The sequence below is a fragment of the Camelus bactrianus genome, chromosome 10, assembly GCF_048773025.1.
Source record: "Camelus bactrianus isolate YW-2024 breed Bactrian camel chromosome 10, ASM4877302v1, whole genome shotgun sequence".
NCBI classification, from domain to species: Eukaryota; Metazoa; Chordata; class Mammalia; order Artiodactyla; family Camelidae; genus Camelus; species Camelus bactrianus.
This window is the reverse complement of record NC_133548.1, coordinates 666562-686666: the sequence shown is the minus strand read 5'-3', so window position 1 is coordinate 686666 and position 20105 is coordinate 666562. Positions and strand designations below refer to the sequence as shown.

Below are 20105 nucleotides of genomic sequence, written 5' to 3'. Positions count from 1 at the left end.
CCAGCAGAAAAGAGCAGGGCCCACACCTGCTTCGATCACTGTGTCCCCAGGGACCCCCAGCACACTGCTGGGTCCACCCAGGCACTCAATAAATTCCTGTTGCGTTACTTAACAAAATTCTTGGGGCATCTAGAGTATCTTTTTCACTTTCTGTAACTTAAATTTTTGGACAAATAAGAGGAAAACCCTCAAGAAAACACAGAAATAAGGTGACGCCAAGAGGATGCAGGGCTAAAATGACAAAGCCTGCGAGGGCTCCAGGGGCCCAGGTACCAGCGCATCCTGTGAAGATGCGAGCTGGGGCGAGACAAGGACACCCACCTGCCCTTGGCTCTTCAACCACAGGAGGTGGGGCCCGTTTCAGAAACGGAAAGTTGCAAGAGGGGCCACCAGGTAAACAGATGGGACAGCGTGTCAGCAAGGCTCCGACAGGAGAGGAGGGGAGCGCTTCCCTCCCTCCCTCCCTCTCAGACTGCGTGGGGAACAGCTGCACAAAGCGTCCATCACACCCACACCTGCCAAAACGCACAGGAAATTCCCAGACTGCATGGACAGTGTAAAAACAGCAAGAAATCAAATGGCCACCTGACAGGAGACCCTCACCCAGGAAAAGAGCCCCTGCCACAGCAGGACTGCTACCTGGAGAGCAGCGGGAAGCTCAGCAAGGGAAGGGAGGCCCTGGGCCCCTCCCCGCCTGGAGCCCGCCCGCAGCCGGGACACTCACGATCTGCTTCTCCGTGTATCTGTTGGAGCTGAGCAGGTTCACGGCCTCCATGTGCCCGAAGTCGATGTCGTGGCCCAGGAGGAAGATGAAGAGCAACTTGCACACGTACTTCTTCTTGCTGTAGCCATCCAGAGCCTTGTCGCCTGGGGGAGGGGGGGAGGGAGAGCAGGAAGAAGACCCCCGGCCAGGCTCCCTGCCGACACAGCGTCCAACAGGAAAGGCATTCCTAAACCAGGTCGTGCACGTCAGAGTCCAAACATTCAGCTTCCCTTAAAAAACGGAAGCCGGGGCACCTATCTGGAAGCAAGAGTTCTGCCCTCTCAGGACAGCCCCGGGGTTGGGGGTACGGCCCAGACACGGTCCGGCCGGGCCCCAGGGCCTCACTCCAACCGGCCACAACAGCGCCAGGGCCAGCCTGGTCCCAATCATCAACTTAATCTTTCAAATATGTTTATTAATTGAGGCAGATGTATGCACTCTAAATCACCTTACATTTCACCCACTTCTAGGACCAATCACCCACCCTAGAATCATACACAGAAAGACCAGGGGGGCTTCTGTCTTAGTCCAGATCACAGCATGACTAAGGACCCCGCAGAGGGCGCAGCAAGGCACACTCACGGCACGTCGCTGCGGAACATAAAATGTCACTTTAAGAAAGACCCCTAGGCGCTGCCGTTTTAAATAACAGACACTCCTGTTTCACCCAAGAAGTATAAAGCATTCCTTCGTAAACAGCAGAGGTGACAGCCAGAGAGCCTGCCATCTCCTGAGCTGCATCTCCCAGCGACACGGCTGCCACACCATTGAGGGCCCATGTGGGACACAGGTGGGCCAAACGGGATGCAGGGAACCGGGAGGACTGTGACAGCCACGCTCCCCACTGGTGCGGGCCAGGACACTCGTGTCCCGTGGACAAGCACTGGCAGATCTCAAGAGGCTGTCGAGAAATAGGACCCCCAGACTTCCTGTGGTGACAGTGGGCCACGCCTCACCTCAGGGAACTCTGAGAAACCCTCCCATTTTTTCAGCAGCAAACTGACATTTGATTTACTAACCAAACCACATAAACTCAGACCAGGCCAGGTTCCCACCCACCACCCCCACTCGCTCATCTGCCCGCTGCACCCCAGGAGCCCGGCTCCACCACCTCCTGGCTGCATTCTGGCGGGACCCACCCCATCTACCGTGGGAGAGCATCTGCAGGCGCAGGGCACGCAGCCCACGGCAAGCAGCAGCAATCCCCCATCTCCCACCTGCCTGGCCTTCAAGAAGCAGCCTGGCTCTGCCACCTCCTGACAGCGGGCGGGCCCTGCTACAGCGAGAACCCGCGGGACAGGCCGCGGACACAGCAGGGGCTCTCTCTATGATGCGCCCTAGCCGGTTTCTGCTCCTGCGGGACGTGGACATGGGGGTCCCTCCATGGCCCTCCCCAATGCTGGGGGACTTACAGAGGCACACGTTTAAAGGCTGAGTGCACATGAAACTCAGGGCCACAGCTCAGGCAAGCGCAGTCAAGAGGGTCGGCCCTGGCGGTGCTGTGACATGAGGCAAAACCCGGCGCTATGGGGCAGTCTGGGGGCCTCCCCAAGTACCTCTGAGGACTGACCTGGGGCCCAGCCCAGAGAGGAGGTAACAGGCAATCCCGCCTGGAGCCGAGCACCCAGAAGGACTCATCCTCAGTGAGGGGCAGGTGGACTTATGCCTGCAAAGAGGACAGGTCAGTGCAAGCAGGAAAAAGTGGCAGCCCCCAAGGACACGCGGTCCAGCCTGCTCTCAAAGGGGACCAAGCCGGCAGAGGCGGCAGACACACAGCGCCCCTCGGCCCGGTGCCCACCCCAGCCTGACCCACCTGGGCTCAGAAGCGCCTCACCTGCTCAAGAGTGAGCCCAGAGAAGCCTTTCCCTTCCTTCGATCCGTCCTAACAAGGTCCCAGGGAACTGTGCGGCCAGAGCAGCCCCCAGCCTGAGTGAGAGGCCGGTGCCAGCCTGGACAGGACACATGGGGCTCCGACTGGGCCCGGGGTACTCACCGTGGGCACACCTCATCTGCTCAGGGCTCAGGTGACCCCAGGGCTTTCTCAAGCCACTTTCCAGCCCTGAGCCGCCCAGACCTGGCTTCTCGGCGGCAGCAGGCCCGCACTCTAGTCTCAGGAAGAGGCCCTGCGAACAGCGAGTCCCACCGCCCGGCCACCTGTCTCCACCCACGAGTGCTCACCGCTCCACCTGCACTCACCCCAGGGGCCCCTCCGGGCCCCTATCACAGCCCCGCAGGAGCAAGGCCCAGCAGAACACACTAGAAACCCCTTGGGCGTGCGAGAGAAGCCTGCACCCCAAGTGCCCTCCAAAGGGCACCACTGGGTCGGCTCTTCATGCCTGAGGCCCCCATGCTAGTCTCCCAGCTGCAAATTCAAGACGTGCCATCAGGACACAGAAGGTCCCCAGGCCCAGTCACCAAAAACCTTCCGGCAGCTCTGGGGCGCGGAAGGCTCTGGATGTGATGTGGAGATGGGAGGAGCTCGGGCCCCAACGCTATCTCTCGGCCCCACCCTGGCCAAAACCTCCCCGACTCCTGCCCTCTCCACAGGACCCAGGGGCCAGCCGGGCTCCTGCCGCACCAGCGCCCCAGTTCCCCCTGCTCCCAGGAGGTGACTCCCCCACCCTGCAGGCAGTGCTCCCCGAGCCCTGTGACCTGCAAGCCCTCACGTCAGAGCCCAGTAGCCCCTCACAGGAACGTCCTCTGAGCCGCGTGCGGCTCCTCTCTCTGGAAAGGACCAGGCTGGGACAGCCTCCAAGTGTGAGCTTTGGTACTGGGCTCGAAGTGGGCATTGATCCAGCAATTTCAAACCATTACATCCAGTGTTTTCTGAGCTGTAGGGGTGATGGCTGCGGCACCCACACCTCTGGCTGCTGTGAAGATCACAGCAGAGGACAGACAGCAAAGTGGGCCACAAACCACAAAGGGGCTTGACACGGGCCGGGGCCTCTCAGCCTCCCCCAGCCCAGCCCTCCGCGGGGCCGGCAGTGGGCCAGCAGTACCTGCAAGATGAGCCCACAGCAGAGGCCGCTGAGGACTGTGTTTCTCTAGCTCTTGAGATGCATGCTGATTTCATAATGTGAAAAATGTGGGAAAACATCTATCTTAGAATCACTGAAATCTGGCATTTTTACAACAAAATGTCAAACAGATAAGACACAAGACTGGAAGGCGGGTGAGTCGCCACTGCATCTGGACACATGGACAACCCACTCCCTCGAGCTCAGGCGGCGGGCCGGAAGGATGGGCACCCTCCCCAGCTGCCTGTTCCCCCAGGGGTGCCCCCAGCACCTGCCCTTCCTGCCTGTGTCCCAGTCCGGCACCCATGAACCTAACGACCACCCACTCAGACACTCATAACTCAGCCCATCCTGCCTCCTTCACCAGCTGCTGTGGCCAAAACAGACCCAGATAAGAACTTCTTGGTGGCAGGGGAAATGCAATCAGCCCAGCCAGTCTGTGGGCTTGTGCACAGCCCTGGGCCACAAGCAGACAGGGATCTGCTGCCCATGCCTTGAGGGCAGGAGCCCCAGGCTGAAGACAGGCTCCCACACCTCCTGCCCCTACAGGCTCTGTACCTGATACCCCGAGTCGGGCCCTGCCTCACTGAGAATGTCCTCATCTGACAAGCAAGATGCCAGGAAGAACCTACAGGTCCCCCGGCGTCGCGAGTTTCACTTTCCGTCTCTAGGGCAATGCGACCGACCCCCAGTGACCAAATCCTTCCGGCTGACTTTTACCTGGGACCCCTTCTCACAGAGATCGGGCTCTACAAGTATCTCCTTAGGTTCAAAGAGGGAAAAAGAACAAGATGCTGAGGATGGACGAGGGGCCACCACTGGCTGCGTGCTTCTCCCTCCGCGGCTGGCTGTTTTCTAGAGCTCAGTCTTCAGACTTTCCTCCCCAGACCCCCCCTACACACCTGGGCGGGGTCTTTATTCTCCAGGGCACTTAACCAGATTCAACTGTTAAAAAATGGGAAATGCAAATTAAAGCCACAGCAGGGCACCAGCACATGCTCACTAGAAAAACTAAGATTAAGAACCACACCAAGTGCTGGCGAGGACGTGGAGGGGCCGGGGGAGAAGGGGGCAGGCGCCCTGGGAGACACGCGGCAGGCTCCAGAAGGTCACACACACTCTCCAGGGACCTGGCCGTGCCACTCCCAGATGTCCCCCCGAACTCCCACACGGTGTTCCCAGCGCCCGGCCCCAGCAGGCAGCACTGGAAACCACCCAAATGTCCACACTGCTGAGTCAGAGGGCAGCACTCGAGGCCTCACAGGGCAGATGACTTTCCTGCAACATTTCTAGAAACAGCAGAAAAGTGATAGAAAGCAGGTCAGTGGCTCCCGGGGAGGTGGGTGAGTGCAGAGGGGCACTCTGGGGTCGTGGAGGCATCCTCTGTTTTGTCTGAGGGCATGAATACATGCATTTGCATATAATAAGGGAATTTCACTGTAAGTTACAGAGCCAATTTTTTAAAAGTCACTCTGTGCAAATATCCCAGGGAAAAAATGAGAACAAAAGATCAAAGAACGTGGGCAAAACCTGGAAATGGTGAAGCCAGGGCACAGGCGCCTGGAGGGAGCAGCACGAGGAGCCCCGCGCGCAAGCCCTGCGCTCCCACAGCAAAAAGGGGTGGAAAAGGGGGTGGGTTTTCTAGTTTCTCTGTATCTATGTCAGTGCTTTACGGGAACTTCCCTCACCCGCCTTTGTGCCCGAGCACCTGGGACTCAGTGAGGGCTCAGCAGTGAACAAGCAGTTAGCCTGTGCCACCCGCTAACTGGCGATGCCCATCGGTGAGAAGGAAGCCTCTGGGCAGGACAGCACGGTACAACCCTGGTTTCAGAGGTGCCAACACTGAGGTGTGCCGGCTCGTCTCCCCCGACCCGAGCACCCGGGAACACAGCCGGCTCTGCTTCCCGCTCTCAGTCCACAGGCCCGACAGGCTTGCTGCCCCTCCCCTGCGTGGCGGCTCCGGGCCCCTCCGTGTGCCTCCCTCTCCAGCGTCTTTGAGGAGCAGGGAGCCCCCGAAGGCCAGGGGACGAGCGAGCGGAGGCTGGGCCTCACAGCCAGACACTGCTCCACCGCGAGGCCCACATCTCTCTCCAGTGTCTTCTCGGGGGATGCGGGGAGGGAAGCCCCCCGCAGGCCGGGGGACAAGCAAGCAGAGGCCAGGCCTCGCACGTGGATGCTGCTCCACCCCGAGGCCCGCATCCTCCCTTAGGACAGAGTGCCATGTGAGGCCGGCAGCCCGGCCCTCTTGACGGCACAGTTTCCGTGGGCTCTGCTCCCCAGTGTCCCTGGTGTCCCTGGTGTCCCTGGCCCCGTCCACATCTCTCCCGCCTGCTTGCTGTCAGGCTCTCACTTCTCCTTGACTGACCTGCACACCCACCACATCTGCCCTCTGTCTGCCTCTGACATCATCTGTTTCTGGCCTGAAGAACATCCTTTAGAATCTCCTGCACAGTCCTTCTGGTGGGAAACCCTCCATTTTTGTCTGAAAAAGGTCTTTTTTGGCTTCTTTCTTAGAAGATTTCACTGCTGGTGTAGACCCATCAGTTGGCTGTTACTCTTTTAGCACGTGAGGTGGCGCTGGGCCCTGCCCCAGCCCCCAGCCCCCAGCCCGGGAGAATCGGCACCCAGGCAGCTCCCATGAAGACAGCCCCCTCCGGCCGCCTCTGCGGTCTCCGCTCTTCCACAGATGTGTGTCTCAGCGTAGATTTCATTTTATTTATTTAGTTCACTGCGTGTTGACTTTGAGGTTTGGTGAATCTCATGAATTCTTCAAAGTTCTCTGTCACATCAACTCTCCTTTCCTCCAGGACGTTCAGTGAAGCCCTTCAGACCTTTCTACCACTCCCCAGGCCTCTCACCCGTCCCTCTGTTCTCCCTTTCAGTCCAGACCCGGGCCACGTTCAGGCAAGGCTGTCTCCTCAGCCGTCGCTCAGAGCACCAGCCTCTCTCCAGCTGTCCGCTGTCACCTCCACCCAAGCCCCCGCTTCAGCCCCAGAGCTTCCACCTGGTCTTACTTCAAAGTCGGCTAGGTCGCCTCCTACACTGCCCAAGCTCCCCACTGGAATTTTCAAGTTTGCCTTTCACTTCTTTAAAATCGTGAACCCATTTCTTCACTATAAGCTGCACCTGATATCAGGGCCTCTGTGACTCCGTGTCCGCTGGCTCTACAGGTGCTTGTTCGTGCTGTCTTGGCGCTCTGTGTGCCTGACCATCAAGGACCAGGGGCTGGACGACGTGCTGGGGAAGTCAGTTGGGGGAACCGCTTGCAGCCTCTGATGGTGGCATCATCCTCTGGAGGACTGCTGCGCCTACCTGTCATTGCCCGCGGCAAGGCTGCGCAGGCCTGGCTCTCTCCAGGATTAACCAGTCTTTCATAAATGTGTCCCAAGGCGGACAGTCTACGCTTGACAATTGTTCAGGGTGAGGACGCTCAGGGAAGGCGTGCACCCCGCAGACTGGCTCACAGAGAGGCAGCTCCCTGAGCAGACCAGGTAGCACGGTGTGTTACTCGCTGACCCACTTCGCGCAGGAAGGGCTTCGGTCACCGCACGGCACCTCACGCCACCAGCAGTCTCTACCCGAGACACGTGCTTTGCCCTAACGTGTCGGGGCTGCGGGCTCACACGCTCCTCCACTTTGTGGACAGAGTCTGCAGCTGGAAGTGGCTACTCCAGATTAGTGTCCTTCCAGCTCCAGGCAAGGCCGGTCCGGGTTTGGGGGGGGAGGGCACGCTATGTGATCAACTCTACAAACCATCAAACGACTCAAGAATAACTGCTAGCTTGACTTTAAGCAATTTAATTCCAACAGAGCCATGACAGTAACTGTACTGAGACCTTAACTTTGGTTTGAAATGAAAAAAAATAAATAGATAACATTAAAAGATTAGGTCCCTACCGTATAAAGTTTACAACAGTACATTTCATGACAAAGGTTAAACACACTTACCTTTAAATTTTGATCTAATGTTTGCCAGCTCTTTGTTTATTCTCTTTATTTCCGCTTCTTTACTTTTGCCTAAAAAAGAGAACACAAATGCATCTTGCTTTAACTGATTTGAAAACGAACACTCATTCCCCGATCAGACCGACATCAGCGTCACGGGCATAGTCTCGGCCCCCTGGAGCCCCAGGAGAGAAGCAATCTGGGCCCACAAGGCGGGCCAGGAGGCAGCCGCCGGTCAGGACGGGCTCGCCCACAAAGGCCCCGGGAGAGAGGGGAGCGGCCCACCGGGCCTCCGCCGCAGCCCAGGGCCACTAAATACAGACAGTGCTGCCGAGCGTTCTCGCGATAAATCACCACCAGCTAACAACTCACTCCTAAAGCTGACTTGTACTGCCACAGACAATGTCTCTAATTTTTAACTACTGCAGGCTTCTAGTGTTCTTTCTTTATGAAATTCACCAACTGACAAAGTCGGGGAAGTCCACCTTTACAGTACTCAGCGATGTCTGGGAGTGCTCCGTTCTACCAAAGAAAGATGGAAGGTGCATCACACGTATGGAGTCAGACTTCCACCAGAACTGCAGCCCACGCTCAGTCGGCCCTCCTGCCACGAGCACCTGTGGGTGTGCAGCAGGTCAGTCACGGAACAGAGAGGGGCATGCCAGCTCCACTTCCCTGGACAAGCTGCAGAAACAGGCCTTCAGAGCACGGGCACCTTTTCGAGAGGACACGCCTTAACGAGCGCTGGGGAAATACAAGACACTGTCCATCACACGGGCTAAGGGGAGCTGGAGGTCCACACCCGTGTGCGTCTCCGTGTATGCCACTTTTTGAAAGCAGGACAAAGTTCACTACTAAAGACCCTCTCCGGGCAAGTCCTGGGCTCAGTGACCATCTCCAGGGGAGGAAAGGCACCCCCGCAGCCGCCCCCGCAGAGCACCGCCAGGCCCGGGTGCTCGCAGATGCCCACACGCAGGGCGCACTGCACTCTCCTCCAGACACACCGCCCCCCGGCCCGGCCTCCAGCGCTGCCTCTTCTGGAACTTACCTGCCTTCCCCAGCAGGGCCGCCTGCCTCTCCCCAGGGTGCTCCACAACATCATTCATCTTCTGCTACCGCCATGCTAATAAGCATCTGCCGAAGTAACACGGGGCCCCCAGAGCCACTACTGCCCCAAAAGCCCTGGCCGGGACGGGGGCAAGAGGCAGGCGTGCTGTCCAGGCGCCGTTCGAGGTGCCAGGACTTAGGCTGAGGCAACACTTCCTACTTGGGGAACTGCGATTCCAACAGGGGTGAGAATGGGGGCTGGAGAGCTTTGACAACACAACACCTCAGCTCTGGGGAGCTAGGATGTGGGCTGGGAGAACACCCCGAACCTCCTTCCCAGCCCTGACGGCGCAGGAAGCTCACAGCTGTGCCCCGCTTCCTCCTCTGTGCGAGGCTGGGTAGCCGAAGGCTCCCGGGAAACAAGGGGGCAGCGTGTAGAGCAGCAGGCCTGATGCCCAGGGCGGCAGGTCAAGGGCAAACCTTTTCTTAGTCTTTTCCGACTCGGCTGAAAGGGCCAGGAGAACAAGACCTGGGCACCTTCTGCAGCACTCACAGAGAAACAGAGACCGCGGGCAGCGCCACGTGGCCCGGCCTGAGTGCACAGGAGTCCCGCGGGCCTGTGTGCCTCACCAGGTGGCAGGAATCTGTGTGTCAGAGCTTCCTTCTGCTCCACCTACCCCAGCCCTAGGGAAGACAGACCCCGAGAGGCAGGAACCTGTGTTGTGCAGAGTCAAGAGGGGTCAACCGAGAGCAGAAGTGGGACAAAGATAGGAGGCAGTGGGCAGAGGGAGTCACGGTATATGTTAAGTCAGCTTTCCCAGGAGGAATCTACAGCTATCACCCCAGACCAGTAGATCACAAAATAAAAGCAAAAGCACATAATCTGGAGTTAGGGATAGCCAGGGGAGGAGCAGAAGCCAGTGGTGAAGAACGGCCTCCGATGCACTCTGCAACCGAGGAGAAATTACTTCACATCTCAGCGCGCAGTCCCCTCAGCAGGGAAACCACCACAAGCCACAGGCCCTCGCAGCAGGACAGCTGGGCGAGGGAGGGTCAAAGAGGAGGGAGAGCCCCAAACAGCCCCAGGGGACCTCGCAGGGCTGAGCGTGAGGACCGGGTCTGGCGCGCCAGGCCCGGGCCTCCCACTGAGTGACAGGGAGGGCCACAGAGGCCAGCAGCCAGGGCCGGGGCACTCGGAGGCAGCACCAGGCCCAGATGCTGCAGGAGGGAGTCCGTGCAACAGAAAAGCCACCCTAGAGCCTGCTCCTCCGACGGCCCAGAGAACAAACTCCACGTAAAAATAAGCAACGGGAAGGGACTGGGGTCAAACTCCACACGAGACAACCAGGAAGAGGCTGGGGAGCAGAAGGACCCCGACAAGCAGAGGCAGCTCCTGAGGCAGGTGGCCCCGCAGGCCAGAGCGACACTGGGGCCCTCGAGCTGAAAACAAGCCAGAAAACAGCAGGAAAAGTGCAGAAGACGCTTAAACGTCCACAGAAAACTCAGCTCTGAGGTAACAGAAATCAGGCAGATGAGAAATGGAAAATCATTTCGGAAATGAAGAGCAAGGAACAGAAGAATATACGCATGACAGAGGTCCTTAGAGAAACAGAAGATGAAAATCAATAAAATTATTTAAATAAAAAAGAAACGAGGAGAAAGATAAAGAACTGAGGAAAACGCAGCCAATGCTGGGAGTGGACAAAGACGCACACGCGGGCAGTAGGGCCCCAGGAAGGCGGCCGCTGAGCAGCGGGGCGGCCAGCGCGTCACTGGGCAAGCTTTCCTGAAAGTAAGCAAAGGAAATGAAAGACTTAAAGCCACATAAGAAGCCACACTGGGAATATTGACCCCAAATAACACACACCAAGACATACTGTGATGCAATTACCGGACTTAGAAGAAAAAAATTCCTGTGAACACCTAGAGGAAAAGATGGAGCAGCTTACGTGAGGAAGAAAGTCAGACTTCCTCAGGCCTCAGACCCCCGCTCAGGTGTGGGCCGGACCACCTGTTCACTGACTGGACTGTCACATGGTGGAGACGCCACCTCGGGGACCAAGGACACGAGTGCACAAACGCTGCCCTTACCTGGACGGTGCTTCCGCCTGGCTGAGCGAGGCCGAGCCACATGTCAGCCCAGCAACGCCCACGAGGCCTTCCGTCCCAGCAGCAGCTGCTCTGGACTCAAACACGCCTGGGCCAGGGGTCGAGCCCGACATGGGGGACTGACACCCAAACACAGACCGACACTGCTGCCCAACGCCCAGGGAGGCGGCGCCCCCCACCGAGCACGGCCAAGACCTCGTCCTCCGCCCGGCGAGGACTCGGGAGAAACGTGTGCGCCGGGCCCGGCGGGGCCTCTCACGCGAGCTGCACTTCCCTCCAGGCAGGAGCCTCACCATCAAGCCCAGCCGCCCCACACTGCTGGGAGCAGATCCAGCAAAAAATACGGTCTTTCAGATCAAGAATTAGCTTTGGGAGTGGGGGCGAGGCGGTTATCGCCCTACCCTGACTTCAGAAAGCCACTTGTTAAAATGGGTAAAGCGTCAGCGAGAGTAACTGGGACGTGGCTGTGGTTTGATCTCTGTCCTGCAAGGAAGAGACCCCGGTTTTGCCACCCTGCGTTGTCTCTACCTAAAATGCGGCAGGTCCATCGGCCACGGAAAACACCAGGGCCATCACAGGCACTTCTGGTAGCCAGTGAGTAACCGACACTGGCTCCCAAACACTGCCCAAAACAAGCTCCCATTCACGGTCAGGAAGTCACAAAGAACACACTCTACAGAGACAGGCTCTGAAAAAAGCTCCTGGATTTTCAGAATTACCACCCCTGGTCATTTTTCCAGAATAACATGCTGGTTAATGATTGCTTCTGGTTTGAAGGCCGAACTAATCAACAAGCCGTATCGGCACCTGGGAACAGCCCAGTTCAGAACAGAGGACGGGAGCCTACCACAGCCGGTTACAACCAGCACACCAAACCACCAGGATCCTAAGGTAGTAAGTCTGAACCTTACAGTAAGACTTGGTCGAAATAAAGAATTTTAGTCCGTATACAAAGTGATTTCACTGAGTAATCCAAAAGTCCAAAACTGACCAAACAAAAAAGAGGAAAGATACCACTGCTCAACTCAAACTGAAGGCGGTCAGCACAGCGGTAAATGGAGCAAACCCTGAGGCCCAGCCTGGCCTGGAGGCCACACCCATGTCATGCTGGCTGCGGGACCCACCACCCCCTCAACCCCTCTGCCTGTCTCTCCTCCAGCGGCCAGGAGTGCCGCAAGGCGCTGGCGTGACAGCCAGCAAGCACACACAGCAGTCTGCCCGCAGGAGGCCACAGTGAGCGCCAGGACACCGCTCTGCGTTTTCTCCGTACTTCTGCACGGGAAAGACGGGCCTCGGGCCAGGGATCCTCAACGAGAGGCGGAATAGGAGGTCACAGAAGATTAAATGGTGCTATGCCACAGAAGATAAAACCACATCTGACAAATGTTAGCAGATGCATCTTCTTCCAGCAGCTTTAGTGAGACAGAATTCACATAGTACACAATTCACTAAAGTGCACAAGTCAGTGATTTTCAGTGTACTCACAGCTGTGTACCCAGCAGCACCACCTCATTTTGGAAAACTTTCATCTCCCCAGTCAGAAACACCACACCCACCAGCAGTCACTCAGCAACACTGCCCTCCTCAGCCCCTGGCACCCAGTAATCTACTTTCTGTCTCTCAGGACTCCTCCAAACATTCTACACAAACAGCATCTGTGTACGGTGCTTTGTGATTGCTTCTCTCACCGATCACAAAAGAGAGCATGACTGTTTTCCAACACGGCGCTTCCAAGGCAGCATGAATCGGTGCCTCGTCCCTTTTCTGCTGAGGAACGCTGCATTACACGGACACGCCACTCTCTCATCTGTCCATCACTTGATGACTATCACAAATAATGTTGCTGTGAACATTCTTGGACAAGTTGTTGTGTAAACACACGCATTTCCATTTCTCTTGCATAGACACCTGGGAGTAGAACTGCTGGGACGTATGACAATTCTACGTTTAACATTTTGAGGAACCGACAGGATGTCTTCCCAAAAGGCAGCACCATTCTACATCAGCTCAAGAATGAGGGCTCCAACTGCCCCACAACGTTGCCGACACTCGCTACTGTCCGCGGCGTCCACTCCGGCCCTCCCAGTGTGTGTAAAGTGCCGTCTCTCTGTGCTCTGGGTTTGCAGTTGCCTAACGGCGCTCACTGTGCTTACTGGGCTGCTGCAAACTTACTTTGGAGAAAGTATGTTCAGACGCTTCACACACTTTTAATTGGGCCATTTGCCTTCTTACTGTGGAGTTTTCTAATGCATTCTGCATACAAGCCCTTTAACAGATACATGCTTTTCAAATATTTTCTCTCATTCTTGGATTGTCTTTTCACTTTCTTGACAGCATTTTGCAGCATAAACGTTCTTAACTTTGATGAAATCCAATTTACCTTTTTTAAATCACTTGTACTTTTGTTGTCGTATCTAAGACACCATTTCCCAAGGTCACAAAGATTTATTCCTATGTTGTCTTGTAAGAGATTTACAGTTCAGCTTTTGCATGTAGGTTCAGGATCCATTCTGCGTTACTTTTTGTGTATGCTGTGAGGCTGGGGTCCAATCTCATTCTTTTGCACATGGGTGTCCAGTTATCCCAGCACCGTTTCTTTAAAAGACTATTTTTCCCGCACTGAATTACTTTGGCACTCTAGTCAAAAATCAACTGACCAAAAAGGTAAAGGTTTATCTCTACCCTCTCCACATTATTCCATCGATCTATATCCTTACACCAGGACGACGTCTTGATCGCTCGTATTAAGTTTTGGAAGAGGGAGGTGAATCCTCCAACTCCGTTCTTCAAGACAGTGCTGACTACTCTGCACCCTCTGCACTCCTACGTGAATTTTAGGACCAGGTTATCTCAGCAAAACAAAGGCACCCCGGATTTTTGATAAGGACGGCACTAAACCTACAGGTCAGCTGGGGATTATTTTTTAACGTAAAAAATAAAATCTTTTTCCCAAGAGTTCACACATCAGCAGTATACGGTTAGATTTCCAGTTACAGGTTTAGGGTATAGTTCCATGGCGTAACTCTTTTTTTCCTCCTTTTTCAGTTTTATTGGGTAGAATTATTACAGTCCGACTGCACATACACATTCTATTGCATGCAAATACACAAATGCAGCGTACTGCTCGCTTTTTTTAGTTTACGTATGTGTACTGATGATTGTTTCTAAGAACAGGTTAGAGCTTTAGCTTTTAAACTTACATAATTATCAAAGGAACAAAGCCAACCACAAAACAAGGATCAACAGAATGCATGACCCAGTCATACAGGACAGTCGGGTGCGCTCACACATACTCAGGAAAGCAGTCCTCTTAGTTACAGACAACAAGCAGCTCACATGTGTCCTTATTACTGCTATTATTTTTCAGATTTCTCATGTGGATGATGTCATGTGGTATTCCTCTTTCTCTTTCCAGCCCACTTCACTTAGAATGACGGTCTTCAGGCCATCGCTGCGGATGGCATTACCTTCTTCTTTCTGTATGGCTGAGTAGTGTCCCACTGAATACATGTACCGCGCCTTCTTTATCCAGTCATCTGTCAATGGACTTGGGCTGCTTCCATGTCTTGGCTGTCGTAAACAGTGCTGCTGTGAACACTGGGGTGCATGTGTCTTTTTGAACTTTATTTTTCTCCGGATATATGCCCAGGAGTGGGATTGCTGGATCCCACGGTAAGTCTACTTTCAGGTTTTTAAGGAACCCTGTACTGTCCTCCACAGTGGCTGCGCCAATCTGCGCCCCACTGCCTGCGCAGGAGTGGTAATGGGGGTTTTGGTACCCCGCGATATTACGCCTTCTAACCCATGGGCATAGAATGCTCCAGTTTGCTTAGGGCTCCTCTACCCCTTTCAACCATGTCTCGTGGTTAAGTGCACAAGCCCTGCATTTACTTTGTTGAAACTCATTCCTAAGTATTTCTCTCCTTCTGAAGCTATTGTAAATGGAATGTCCCCTCACTGAGAGTACACAGAAATACAACTGACTGTCCCATGCTGCACCTACCTCCTGCAACCTCGCTGACTCATTTATAATTCTAGGAGTTTTCCAGGGGGCTCGTCAGTGTCTTCTACATACAGGATGACATCAGCTATACACAGAGAACATTCTGCCTATTTCCTTCCAGCCTGGATGCCTTTCGTTCCTTTTCCTTTTATGTAACTCCCCAGCACAGAGCCCCCAGTACAACATCAAGCAGAAGGAGAAGAGCAAACATCCTCGCCACATTTCTGACCTCAGGGGGAGACAGTCTTTCATCACCAAGTAAGACAATAGCTGTGGATTCTTCACAGACACCCTTTATCAAGTCAAAGAAGTTCCCTTCTGGTTCTCACTTGTTTGGTGTTTTTCATCACGAAAGCGTGTTGGGTTTTGTGAAATGTCTTTTCTGCGCCTACTGATATGGCCACGTGTGTTTGGTTCTTCATCGTATTAGTACGGTGTGTTACACGGACTGACTTCCACGTGTGAGGCCGGCCTTGAACTCCTGGGATGCATCGCGCCTGGACCTGCTGTATAATCATTTTTATATGTTGCGGCTTCGGCTGGCTGGCATGTGACTGAGGGTTTTGGCTTCTATAGTCACAACACACACTGGCCTGTAGTCTTCTTCCCCGTGCTGTCCGTGTCTAGCTTTGTCATCGGGGTAATACTGGCCTCAGAGAATGAGTTGGGAAGTGTTCCCTCCGCTTCAGTTTTTTCAAAGAATGTGTGAAGTATTAGAACTAAGTGTCAGTAGAATTCACCAGTGACACCGCCTGCACCAGGCGTTGCTCCTGCAGAACAGGTTTAAATTACTGACTCAATTTCATCACTTGTTATAAGTCTGTTCAAATTTTTCATTTCTTCCTGAGTCAGTTTCAGTTATTTCGTCTTCCTAGGAATTGCCCCCCTTATCTAAGTTACCTAATTGTTGGCATACAAATTACTCATGGTTTTCCACGGTAATCCTTTTTGCTTCTGCAAAGTTGGGAGTAATGTCCCGTCTTCCCTGATTTTAGTAACCTGAGTCTTCTTTATTTCTCGGTCAGTCTGACTTAAGGTTTGTCAGTTTTACTGAGCTTCTCAAAGAATAACTCTTTGATCTAAACTTTGTTATCTTCTTCTTTCTGCTTGCTTTGGGTTTTGTTTATTCTTTACCTGGTTTCTTAAGGTGGAATTTGAGAGCTGCTTTTTCAACGTAGATATTTACAGCTGTAAGTGTCCCCCATGCACTGCTTTCACTGCACCCTGTAAGTCTTGGCATGTTGTGTTTTTATTTTCATTTATCTCAAAGTATTATTCATCTCCCTTGTGTTTTCTTCTTTGGCCTCCTGGTTAGTTAAGAAGGTTTGATTTCCACATCACTTGTGAATTTCCCTGACTTCCTCCTGCTACTGATTTCTAATTTCATTTCATTGTGGTTGGTTTTAAACTTTTACATGTATTGAGGCTTCTTCTGTGGTCCAACATACGGTCCATTCGGAAGACTGTGCCGTGAGCACTTGAGAGAAGTGTGCACACTCTGCTCCTGCTGGGGGTCTGCTGGGCCGGCTGGCCCCCAGCGCCACTCCAGTCTTCCATTCGCTGCTGGTCCTCGGTCTCCGTGTGTCTGTTGCTAAGGCAGTGCACTCGGGTCCCCACCGACACTGTCCAAGTGCCCGTCCCTCCAGCCTTTGTGCGTTCCGCTTCACGAGTTTGGGGCTGTTACTAGGTGTAAATGCGTTTAGAACTGACGTGTCCTCTTGAGGGGCTGACCCTTTACCTCTGCAAACTGCGCTTCTGTGTCTCTACTGAACGTCTCTGTCTTAAAGACTGTTTTGTCTGGCGTTAGTATAGCCGCTCCAGCTCTCCTCTGGTTACTATTTGCAAAAAAGCATATCGTTTTTCTTTCTTTCACAAGTATCTTGTTTGTATCTTTTAATCTCTAGTGTCTTTTGAAGAAAGTATGTAGCTAGGTCATGTTTTCTTTAACTCAAGGGTTTAATCCACTTGTGTTTAAGACGCTGTTCAGGCAGGAGCTGCATCACCCTTCTGCTCTGCTGTGTCTTGTCTCCTCCCCTCCTCTTCCACCGCCGTCCTCTTCTGTGTCGACAAGTACTTCTCAGTGCACCCTTTCAATTCCCTTGTTTCCTTTACTACGTTTTCTTTTAGCTACGTTCTTGGTAGTTGCCTGGGGATTATAATTAACACTTAACTTAAAACAACCTAGTTTAGTTCGTACAAACTAATAACTTTTAATGGTACAGAGAATATTTGCCCCAATATAGCTCTGCTCCCTCCCTCCTCCTCTGTGCTACTGTCATACAGACTGCATCTTTACACATTAAAAGCCCACCAGTAGTTTTATTTAAAGTGTACTAAAATTAGGTAAAAACTCTTCTTTTATGCAGCTGTCTTTTAAATCAGACAGGAGACCAGAAGTTACAGAAATACACTGTCTTTTAGATCTTCCCACACAGCTGTCTTCGCCACTGCTCTGTTTCTTCACGAAGTCTACTATCTAGTGCCCTTCCATTCTAGACTGACTGCTCTAGTATTCACTGGAGGGCAGGTCTGCTAGCAACAAATTCCCTCGTTCTTGTTCATTTAGCAATATTTTAATTTCTCCATTTTTGAAGAACGGTTTTCCTGGACACAGAATTCTTGGCTGACAGACTTTTTTTTTTAACCCGTACCCATCACGGTTTATTGTTTCTGGAACAGTGTGGCTGAGTCTTTTTCTTTCAACATTCTGCACGGGCCAGCCCACTGCCTTCCGGCCTCCGTGTTCTGGATGAGAAGACAGCTGTTAATCCTGACAGTGTCTACAAGACGATGCGTCATTTTCTTCTTGCTTTCACGCTTTCTCCTTTGTCTTTGTCTTCCAACAGTCTGACTACGATGTGTCTAAGTGCTGGTCTCCTTGAGTTCACCCTATTTGCAGGTCACCTTGAAAGCGTGGATTACTGTTTGTCGCCAAGTTAGGAGAGCTGATGTCTTCGAGTATTCCTCCTGCGCCGCTCCCCTACTTCTTCCTTTACGGGGCCCCAGCTGCGGACGTGTCGGCATGCCTGACGGGGTCCCACAGGTCTCCCGGGCTCTGCTCGTTTTCCTTCGTTATTATTTTCACTTTCTGTTCCTCAGACTGGATCTCTACTTACCTTAAAATAGATCTTACTTCAATTATGTTAACAGTGTCTGTTCTCAAATTCACTGGTTCTTTCTCCTGTCAACTCGAGCCCTTCTGGTGAATTCTTCACTTCAGTTACTGTATTTCCAACTCAAGGATTTCTATTTGGTGGGGATTTTACATCACTTCCCCCTCTTTGTCGACAGCCCCCACTTGGTGAGCCATCATCCTCACACTTCAATCCTTTAGCACAGTTTCTTGCAGTTCTTGGAACATGTCTGCAACAACCAGTTCAAAATCCTCGTCTCATATGATGAAGCCCAACATCTGGACCCTCTCAAGGGTAGTTTCTAATGGTTCTAACGACTACTTTTTTCCTGTGTATAGACCACATTTCCCTGTTCCTCTGTGCATCTCATAACTTCTTACTGAAACCGGGTATTTCAGACAGCGCCGCGGCAGCCTTGCGGTCCAGAACGTCCTCCTTCCGGGGCGCCGCCACTTGCGCTGTTACTGTTTAGTGACCTTCCTGAGCTAGCTCCATAAAGCCTGCAACTCCCTACAGTCTAGAGCGACTGTAAGTCTCTGCTCAGTTAGCTTAGTGGTCGGCTGATGGTCAGTCAAGGATTCCCTCAGAAGTGCTGAACTGGTAAGTGTCCCAGACAAGGCCCAGGAGCCGTGCGTGTGCGAAGGCACAGCTTCAGCACGCAGGCAGCCACAGCTCTGCCTCTGCCTTCACTTCCTATTTGTGCCGGGACATGAGACGAGACAGAGGTGAGACTGGGGCCCTCCCACGTCTTCCCGAGGCACAGGCACAGTCCTGCACACCTGCAGACTTCTGGCACCACGGGGATCCGTCAGAGCTTTTCAGAGCCCCTAAGAGCATGTCGTTCTTCATATCTTCCTTAGTGTTTTGCCCAGACTGTGGCATTAACCGCCACTGATCATTTCCCACAAAGACACTCGGAGTAGGGCTCTTCGAGCGAGTGAGCGCCAATGGTGAGGAGCTACCAGCCAGCGAAGGGCAGGAGCACTCTGAGAAGAGTGCCTCTGAGGGGCCCCAAGGCTGGCGTGGCCCTTCCAAGGGCAGCTGGGCTGCTGGCTTGCACAGCTACCATGGTTTCAGTGCTACCACAGATCACAGGGGAGGAGAATGACCGGTCAAGTCAGAGGGGCAGCAGTCTTCCTTGAATAAATCTTCCTGACATCACGTCAACCTTTGGTTTATTTCTAGAGTTCCAGCAAAGCTGGTTTCGACCCTTTTTACCAATGTTTTCACTGCTTTCAAGGGAGGTGGGTTCACAGAGGTCCTCACTCCACCATTCTTACTAACTGGCAGTTCTTCTGTGGAGGCAAAGCCACTCTGAGGGAAGAGCACTTTACCACTCACGCCTCCCGTCACTTTCGACCTCTCTGTCTCCACCCCGACCTTTCCACTCCCGCTGCCTTCTCCAGACCAGAGCAATCAATCTTTTCCCAACTGGCTTTCCTGCCTGCAGACCTAGTCTAAAGTCCATCCTTTGTATTCAGAATTGCTATTCTACTAACAAAAAATAAGTTGTACAGTGTCTCCCCTGCTTAAGACATGCCAGCAGTCCACACCCCACAGAGGGGGCCCCCGTGGTCTAGCTTTGGCCAGCCCCTCCCGCCTTGTTCTCCTGCCCCATCCCCCACCCACCAGGCACTACTCGCGCTAGAAACCACCCACAACCCCTTGAGCGTGTCCCACTGCCACTCATGCCTCTCAGCAGTGTGCTGCGAGGGTCCCCTTTCATGGTCACCCCCGCACCCCGTCCGTCCCACAAGCCCTGACCCCAGCACTCCCGTCACCATGCCTGCCCGCCCTCTCCTGGTAGTCACCGGTGCACCCTGAGCTGCTCTGAAGATGGAGATCATCCCCGCCACCCTCAGCGTTCAGCGGGCGCGGGGAACAGCCACAGCCCTCACAATGCTCCCCACCAGGCCCCAGGCCTCCCGCCTCCCACCCTCAACACCCACTGGCGTGTCCATCTCCCCCAGAACACTCTCCTTTGAGGCCCTCCCTCTAGCAGGGAGTTCTGCCCACCTTTCCTCCAAAAGACTACTCCATTCTCACCACGGCCTCTGTCACCAGCGTCCCCTGTCTGTCACCCTCCC

The 20105-nt window shown here is 53.8% G+C and overlaps 1 protein-coding gene across 12 annotated transcripts in view; it reads right to left on the bottom strand.

Annotated features, from left to right (window-relative positions):
- AP2A2 (adaptor related protein complex 2 subunit alpha 2) overlaps window positions 1-20105 on the bottom strand; it is a 61784-nt gene that overhangs the window by 26735 nt on the left and 14944 nt on the right. For 6 of the 12 annotated variants that reach the window (XM_074371345.1, XM_074371342.1, XM_074371343.1 and 3 more), the window contains exons 2-3: window positions 7729-7797; window positions 725-867 (exon numbers count right to left, since the gene is read on the bottom strand). In XM_074371345.1, the coding sequence (XP_074227446.1) occupies window positions 725-775 (51 nt within the window). In that variant the 5' untranslated portion in view covers window positions 776-867; window positions 7729-7797. Of the gene's footprint in view, window positions 1-321; window positions 658-724; window positions 868-7728; window positions 7798-8210; window positions 8335-8773; window positions 8847-11409; window positions 11540-20105 lie in introns of those variants that run through there. The other 6 variants (XR_012509455.1, XM_045517204.2, XM_010955886.3 and 3 more) reach the window with 4 other exon arrangements.